This window comes from Cucurbita pepo, chromosome LG14 (assembly GCF_002806865.2).
Source record: "Cucurbita pepo subsp. pepo cultivar mu-cu-16 chromosome LG14, ASM280686v2, whole genome shotgun sequence".
Lineage (NCBI taxonomy): Eukaryota > Viridiplantae > Streptophyta > Magnoliopsida > Cucurbitales > Cucurbitaceae > Cucurbita > Cucurbita pepo.
In genome coordinates this window covers 8037174-8045761 of record NC_036651.1, presented here as the reverse complement: position 1 = coordinate 8045761, position 8588 = coordinate 8037174, and the positions used below count along the sequence as shown (strand labels likewise).

Below are 8588 nucleotides of genomic sequence, written 5' to 3'. Positions count from 1 at the left end.
CCGTGAGATCCCACATCGGTTGGAAAGGGAAACAAAACATTCCTTATAAAAGTGTGAAAATCTCTCCTTAATAGACATGTTTTATAACCAAGAGGCTAACAACAATACGTAACAAGTCAAAGCGGACAATATCTACTAACAGTAAGTTTGAGTTGTTACAAATGGTATCAAAGCCACTCACCAGGCTATGTGTCATCGTCCCCAAGGTGGTGGATTATAAAATCCCACATCGGTTGAAGAAGAGAACAAATCATTTCTTATAAGGGTGTAAAAACCTCTCCCTAGCAGACACGTTCTAAAACCGTGAGCCAAAACAGACAATATCAGCTTACAATTTCTTATGTTCTATAAAAACATTTCTATAAATTTAAACGTGTAATCAAACACAAGCAAACATTTAAAAAACCAAACATCAAAAATCTTGTAAGTATCTAAAATATCACTATAACTTTCTTCATATGCACACGTTTAAGTCTCTTGATCCATACAATATATACTTCAATTCTTGTATGAACAGCTTATGATCAAGATGGAAAATTTTGGCTCTGCCAACCTATAATTTACATGTTCTTTTTGCTCTCTATATAAACTCTTCCCCTTCCCTTTCACAAACCATCTGACCCTTTTCCTTCCATCTTAAGCTGCTGAATTCTCTGTCGTAGCCTTCTCCGGTGGTCGTGGATCTTCCAAAGTCCATGTCCCAATATCACCGCCGAGTATATCCCGTGCGTGATCATCGGAGCAAGAATGTTATCGGTCTGAAAACGTCGTGACAAAACACATACTAACTAAGTTTCTTGCCTCATGAAACTAATACATTGTGTAGCTTGGCTAGGAAAATTCTTACCTGGATCCATTCGAAACCGAGATAAAGAGCGAGGAGTCCTTCGAGGAGCGGAGAGTAGATCTTCTTCATTTGTCGTCTCTCGTACCATGCTGCAGATGTTTACACGAAAAAGATATTAATGTCGAGCGAGAACGTTCTTATGATGAACTGAAAAATAGGGAGATTGTCATTTTGTATGCATAGCACAATCATGAAGTGAACTACGTTCGAATCGAACCTGCGAAAAGCTTTTTAAGATCGTCGCGACTAGAACGAGATTGCAAAACCGGAGCAACTACATAAGTAGGATCTGGAGAAGAAAACAAGGAATTCACTATCAACCAAATTGAAAATCGAGCGTCGTTTAAATGATTTGATTTGATATGATATGATATCAACCTTTCGGCGACGCAGCCACGTAATAGAGTGAACCTGTAAGAGCAGCTGTGATAACAGCTGCAAATGCTTGTGCAAATGGCACAAACGGAGGCAAGACGCCGGTCTACAATCGAATGAGCACGGTACAAAGTTATACACGACGAGAAAACCGATATCATCACGAGAAGTGAAGAGATAAAAAGGGACAATTTTGCATACCAAAGATGCCATTCCTTGAACATCAGCTCCAATATCAGTACTTCTTAAGAATATATCAGCAAGTGCTCCCTAGAATGTTAAGAAAGGGAAGAGAAATGTTCAATCAGCATCCAACAATTGCATACATATATAGAACTCGTGAATAATGTCTAGTATCGAAAGAACGAACCTGAACGGCTGCTCGGTAAAAGAGCTCCTCCCCGACCGAGCTTGCTGCAACGATCAGAATAAACTGCAAAATTTGGAACACAAAGTAAACAAAAGCATTCTCATTCCTTGTGCAGCTAGCAAGTGGGAGAGATTATGTAACGGCCCATGTCCACCGCTAGCGCATATTGCCTTTCAGACTTCCCCTCAAGGTTTTTAAAACGCGTATGCTAGGGAGAGGTTTTCACATGCTTATAAAGAATGTTTCGTTCTCCTCCCCAACTGATGTGAGATCTCACAATCCACCCCCCTTCATGGCCCAGCATCCTTGCTGGCACTCGTTTCCTTCTTCAATCGATGTGAGACCCCTCAATCCACCCCTTTTGGGACCTAGCGTCCTTGCTGGTACACCGCCTCGTAACCACCCCCTTCGGGGCTTAGCCTCCTCGCTAGCACATCGTCTAGTGTCTGGCTTTGATACCATTTGTAACGGCACAAGCCCATCGGTAGCAAATATTGTCCTCTTTGGACTTAGAATTAAAACGCATTTTTTAGAGGTTTCTACACCCTTATAAAGAATGTTTCGTTCTCCTCCACAATCGATGTGGGATCTCACAATCCACCCTCTTCAAGGCCCAGCGTCCTCGCTGACACTCGTTTCCTCCTCCAATCGATGTAGGACTCCCAAATCCACCCCTTTGAGGCCTAGCGTCCTTGCTGGCACACCGCCTCGTGACCACCCCCTTCGGGGCTTAGCCTCCTCACTGGCACATTGTCCAGTGCCTGTCTCTGATACCATTTGTAACGGCACAAGCCCACCGCTAACAGATATTGTCCTCTTTGGGCTTTCCCTCAAAGTTTTTAAAACAAATTTTGTTGGGAAAGGTTTCCACATCCTTCTAAAGAATGTTTCGTTCTCCTTCCCAACCGATGTAGAATCTCACAGATTAAACCATTTACCTGCCATGGAGACATTCCGTAAAAGAAGCTTCGAAGCTCCTCGTCCTCAACGTCTCTAATTGCACGAGCATGAGGCGATAACTTCACAACTTCATCCTACAAACAATCCCAATTTCATGCCATCAGAAAGTTCTTATCAGTTTTGGACAAAACTAACAGTAACTTGAAACCTAACAAGCATCAAAAGAACCTTTCCAAAAGCAGATTACAAGCCAAAAAAGCTTGATTACCAAACAATCCCTACATTGTTCATATTTTCCACTCAAAAATCAGAACCAACCAAACAACTTTTGTAAAAAACATGAAAATTCCTTCCATCAAGAAACTCAAAACATACCCATCTTATCCAAATCCAATCAAGCTAAAGAACATGTTCACTTAAGAACTAAGCTTACATCAAGTATGAAGAGCAGGGCCATAATTGGAGGGACAGCATAGCCAAGCCCTCCCAAAATAGCATCCAAAGATGGTTGGAACCCGCCCATCCAATCAATCCCAGATATTGAACATATAAACCTTCCAGCCAGAGCCATTGCACCATAAATCCCTTCAAGAACACCAAGAACAAACACAAAAACACAGATTTCAATCCAAATCTCCATGAAAAACATCAAAATAAAAGAAACCCACAAATTTAAATCTCTAAAGGAATCATTTTTGACTCACCAACACCATAGCTGAGCCTCACAACAGCACCAATCTTCTCCCAAACAGGGAACTCTGTTTCTCTGAAACTCGCATCCAGTGTGGTCATTTCCATGGCTGGTCCGGTGAACCTCCCACGTGTCTGTCCCTCCTCCAATCTTTCACTCCTCGGCTCCGCCGACGCCCTGACGCCGGACGGCAACCGAACCCTCCCGACGGCGCGCTTCCTGACCGGGAAATGGGAAATCCTCGAGGTTGAAGTGGAACAGATCCCGATTCTTGCACCAAACGACATCGTTGAAGTGTTTGAAGATACAGAGAAAATCGAAAGCTCCATTCTTTTTTTTTTTTTGGTTCTGTGAAAAACGGGTCGGGAGTCGGGTTTTTAAACTGAAATTTCGGGTCTTTTGGAAGTCCGAAACAGAGAATGCTTCGTCTTCTTCATTGAGATGGGAATCTTGTTTCGAAACTCAGAACTTTGTTGACTGATCGAATTACGGGGATTAACGAGAGAGATGAACTGTGGGGATTGCTTTTTGGCCGTCCGATTAACCTGATGGCAGATCGGACGGTGGGAAGATTGATATGTGGGGTCCACTCATGAAAGTGACTTTTCGGGAAATCTCAGGATTATTTTAGCTAGTAGAGGGTGAGGATGTCGGAGGGATATCCTGTCAGCCAATCAAATTCTGCCACGCGGAGAAATGTTCTCCTCAAAATATGACGTGGAATTTTTATTGTGCATTTTGTTCAATCTCAAGTTTAAAATAGCGGTGTACAAATAATTGAAGAATCCCATCCATTCCAATTATCTAACTCAAAATATAAAAATTGTATTGGGTTATATTTTTTCGGTTTATTTTTCAAAAGTTAAGAATTTGAGTCGGTTTACGGTTGATATTTTTTCGGTTTAGTCAACCTGACCAACCCGACTAACTCAACAATAATGTTACAACCCAACTCTACGATTATTATGAAGATTAAGAATATTTGACGTTGATTTGTAAATATTTGATATTTGAGCTTTATGAGATTTTAGTTATTAATATAACATGTAAAGTGGATAAATTGTTTTTTTTTAAATAATTAAAATAAATAGTAAGTCCAACCCAACTGAAAATAGAGAATTATGTTAGATTGTAAATTCTATTTGAGTTGCTCGAATCACCCATTCAATCCATCTCGTGTACTACCCTTAATTTAAAATATAAACATATTTCAATTTTATCTAAACGTGGACGAAAATATTGATTCGATAAATTTTATATGGCATTCTATCGAATCAAAGAATATTTTAATGGGATTATGATATAAAGATTTGACATAAACTTAGGAAATTTTTGTTTTAATCAAATCTAATTTTGTCTTTTTTGAGTTTAAATATTTAGTTATTGAATTTAAACGTTTTTTTCACCTACTCACAATATTAACATTTTAATATAAAAAAACAAAATACTTGCTTGCCATGTCAAGCTCCACCAAATTTTAATTCTCCTCCAGTGACAAACTCTTTTAAATCAAAATATATACGACATTGGAGGATTCTATTGACATGGCTAAGTTTAGGGCATGACTCTGATACCATGTTAGACGAACAACTCTCTACAATGGTATGATATTGTCCACTTTGAGCATAAGCCCTCGTGGCTTTACTTTGGGTTTCCCAAAATGCCTCATAATAATGGGATAGTATTCCTTAATTATAAACTCATGATCATTCCTAAATTAGCCGACGTGAGACTTTTATCATCCAACAACGTTTATAACATGTTGAAAGAACTCATATTGATAATGTTGGGATAGTTTTCACTCTTATAAACAAAAAGTAAGTAATCTGACAATATTGGAGGAGATGTAGGGAAATCTCTCGACCATTAGATGCCAAATCTGAATTCTGAATCTGAGTTATACTCGAATTAATCATAAAAAAACTACTGAAGGAATATCGGAATATCGATTGAAATTTAACATCATAGTTAGACAAGGAAGTTCATACGTTACGTCACCTAGTTGGAGTCGTGATGGATTTGGCATAGTTTTTCGCAAAAAGTGAAAATACGACATTCTTCAATGTTATTTGGTCGAAGAGAGATGAATAATACACGTGAAACAAGGCGAGAACTTGGTTTTTTTTATAAAAAAAACTATGGGCTATAGTAGACACCAAGATAAGGTATTAAATTTCTATTGATGTTCGTACACGTTTATGGGTTTGATATCGACATGTTCATGAGTTTGATGTCGACACATTCACGATTTCGCGAAGAAATCAATGAAACAAAAGAAAAATGCCACAAACGTGAATATAATATAAATAATACATTTCAACCATTTATTTTTTAGAAATATCAATTTATATCGAAATTTTAGAAGCAAACATGGATTTGAAAAGATTAAGTCTTTAGTCATTGTAGTTTTGTCAAGTACTTGGGTAGGTAAAGAAGACAATTGGTATTATTATTGAGCTTCCCGAATATGCCATCCATGTCGTGATTTGATAGCTATTTGAAATTTGAAATTTCGTAAAAATTATATCTATTTCCTCTCGATTTTTATAATATAGGGAATGTTCATTGCTAAAGATTTGAATCAGGATTTAGAATTCATATTCGGCACCTGCGTGCCACAACATTTTCCTGTATCCCCTCGATATGATCACATTACTTACTTCTTGATCTTAAGAGTGAAGATTATTCCACCGACTAACACGGGCCCTTTCAATATGTTTTGTTCTCACTCACATGCAACTTACAAAAATCTTCGGAGTATCATCTAACATAGAATTGTTTGGAAGTTCCTATGATTTGACTATTAAAAAAAGGGCACTTTATTGATATATCTAGTAACCTTCGATTCTTTTAAGTCTTTCTTAGTCATCTTATCTTCAAGATTGTTCTCGTTTAAATGTGATCTCAGTTCATTCACAATATGTTTTTTCATCATTCTTGAAAGACATCTGAATTTAAAAAAAGCCATAATAAATTTTAAAAATCTATCTAAATATAATTTAATTATAAGGTATACGTTCCAAGAAGAGACTATAGTTAGTTTATGTATACATATAGAACGATGAATTTTGGTAGAGTTGCATATTATGAAAAGATAGGTTCCAACAGATCGTTTGTGTTTGCATTTTCTCGACTACAGCCTACTTATTTAGTATTTTTAAATACTCAAGCCACGTGTTACTCTTTAACTTTTAGGTAAGGGTAAAATACTCTTATACAATGACGACATCGTGGTGAAAATAATGAGACTAAAGTTACCATAGTTGCATTCCTTAAAAAAAAACTTACCTCCATACTTAAACAATAAGGTTATAGTTAGTTAAAACTTAAACATAAACTTACCTCTAAGGACAAGAATCAAAATTTCAATTATAAGCATAAATGGAAAATGTTGACATTACCTAACTTGTTAATAACCAAATTAGGTTAATTATCTCAATTAACAAGTTTCAACCACTACAGGTATGATACATTGAATTATGTTTGAGCGGTGTTCGGAAAACTACCACACATCCAATTTTACCTGAAGTAGAAAGCGAAATATAAAGACATGCTACGATGTTTTATAAAAGGATAGGTCTCATAATGGTTGCTTGTGCATGCATTTCTTTACCTTAACAAGGGATTACTTACTGAGTATTTCTTAAAATAATCGAGCCACGTGTTACTCTTATTTTTAGGCACACTTGTACGAATGACGAAGATGTTGTGGAGACCATGAAACTGAAGTTAGGGTAGTTGTATTTTTGTTGAAGTTGTGACCCTTAAGTTAGAACATGACGTTTTTATTTTTTTCGAAATTATTGTTATTTCATATTTGCTACTCCTACAGTATTTCGTTCGGTATAACATTAATAGTTTCTTAACATTTTTTTATATTTCATCAATTTCTACAATTCAATGTGTAAATTCTAATTCATCTATTGTGTCAATGACCATATATATCTTCTATTTTTACGACCCAGGTCTAGAAATCTAATTAAGATTTGGAATATGAATTTAGTACCTAATGACCTAGGAGGTCACACATCATAGAATTGCTCTAAGCAAAGCACGCTTAGCTATGAAATTCCTATGATTGAGCGAAAAGGAAGATGCATCTTGTTGGTATAGATAGTGACTTCAATTCTTTTTAAGCCTTTCTTATCCATTATATCCGTAGTATCACTCTCATTCGGATATGATATCGGTTCGTTCATGTGTTCCTGATTTACTCGAGTATCACATGAATATTTATGTTTAGAATAATAACGATTGTCTTACCAAGTTTCACTCTAAATTTTAATTTTTATTGAATTGAATTCGAAACTCATAAAAATATTTAATTTTCACTAATTCACCTAATAATTTTGAAGTATCCTTAAAATCATTAATTTCAATGAAAAACAAATTTGGTATGAATTCAAATTAATTGTTAACATTATTCAACCATTGAGTAATTTTGTAAAATTGAATAATCTCAACAAAAAATGTCTCTTCATATCAATTTTCTATCATACATGTTTTATAATTCATTCAATTACTCTATTTTAACAATTCTTCAAACGAAAATTCATCAAAATGGTAGGGGAACGAAACATTTCTAATAGCTGTGTGGAAACCTTTCACTAATAGATGCATTTTAAAATCGTGAAGTTGATGGTAATACGTAATGGACCAAAACGAACAATATATGATAGCAGTGAGTTTTGATTGTTACAATAGTATCAAAGCTAGACATCAGACGGTATATCAGTGAGATAACAAAATCGTGAGGCAACAAAACATTTTTTATAAAGGTGTAGAAATATTTTTATAATAGATGCATTTTAAAATTGTGAAGCTGATAGCGATATCTAACGAATCAAAGCGGATAATAAGTATATTCCATTCACAAAAACCAGATATTTAACGAATCAAAGCGGATAATAAGTATATTCCATTCACAAAAACCAGATATTTAACGAATCAAAGCGGATAATAAGTATATTTCATTCACAAAAACTAGATATTTAACGAATCAAAGCCGATAATAAGTATATTCCATTCACAAAAACCAGATATTTAAAGAGAACACGGTTTTAAAAGAGAACATGGTTTTGAAAAGACAAGGGGGGCATGGTAGTTTGTCAAGCACTTGGGTTGGTATGAACACAATTGGTTTTATTAATTATTGGAAGCTTCCCAAATATGCCATCCATTGGAGTATGTTCTTCATAATAAATGTGACCTTTACTTTTATTTTTATTTCTATTTTTTAACTTTTGACTTAAATTTTAAAAACATTTTAGAAGAGTATATTTTATATAGCGGTTTTTAGGATTTGGTTAATAGTATATTTTGTATATTTTATTTTATTTCTAAGCTGTAGTTGATAGCTTGTATCCTATATAAACGTTGTGAACGTTAATAAATATCGAACTTTT

General features: G+C 35.5%; 1 protein-coding gene across 1 annotated transcript; it reads right to left on the bottom strand.

The window, feature by feature from the left end:
• Positions 1-412: 412 nt before the first annotated feature.
• LOC111810947 lies at positions 413-3674 on the bottom strand. Its single transcript, XM_023697808.1, has 9 exons — positions 3197-3674; positions 2926-3077; positions 2531-2626; positions 1593-1655; positions 1424-1492; positions 1226-1328; positions 1065-1136; positions 848-936; positions 413-758 (listed from the first exon to the last, which is right to left on the bottom strand). The coding sequence occupies exons 1-9, from the start codon at positions 3510-3512 to the stop codon at positions 606-608; spliced, it is 1113 nt and encodes a 370-aa protein (XP_023553576.1). The 5' UTR covers positions 3513-3674; the 3' UTR covers positions 413-605.
• Positions 3675-8588: the final 4914 nt, after the last annotated feature.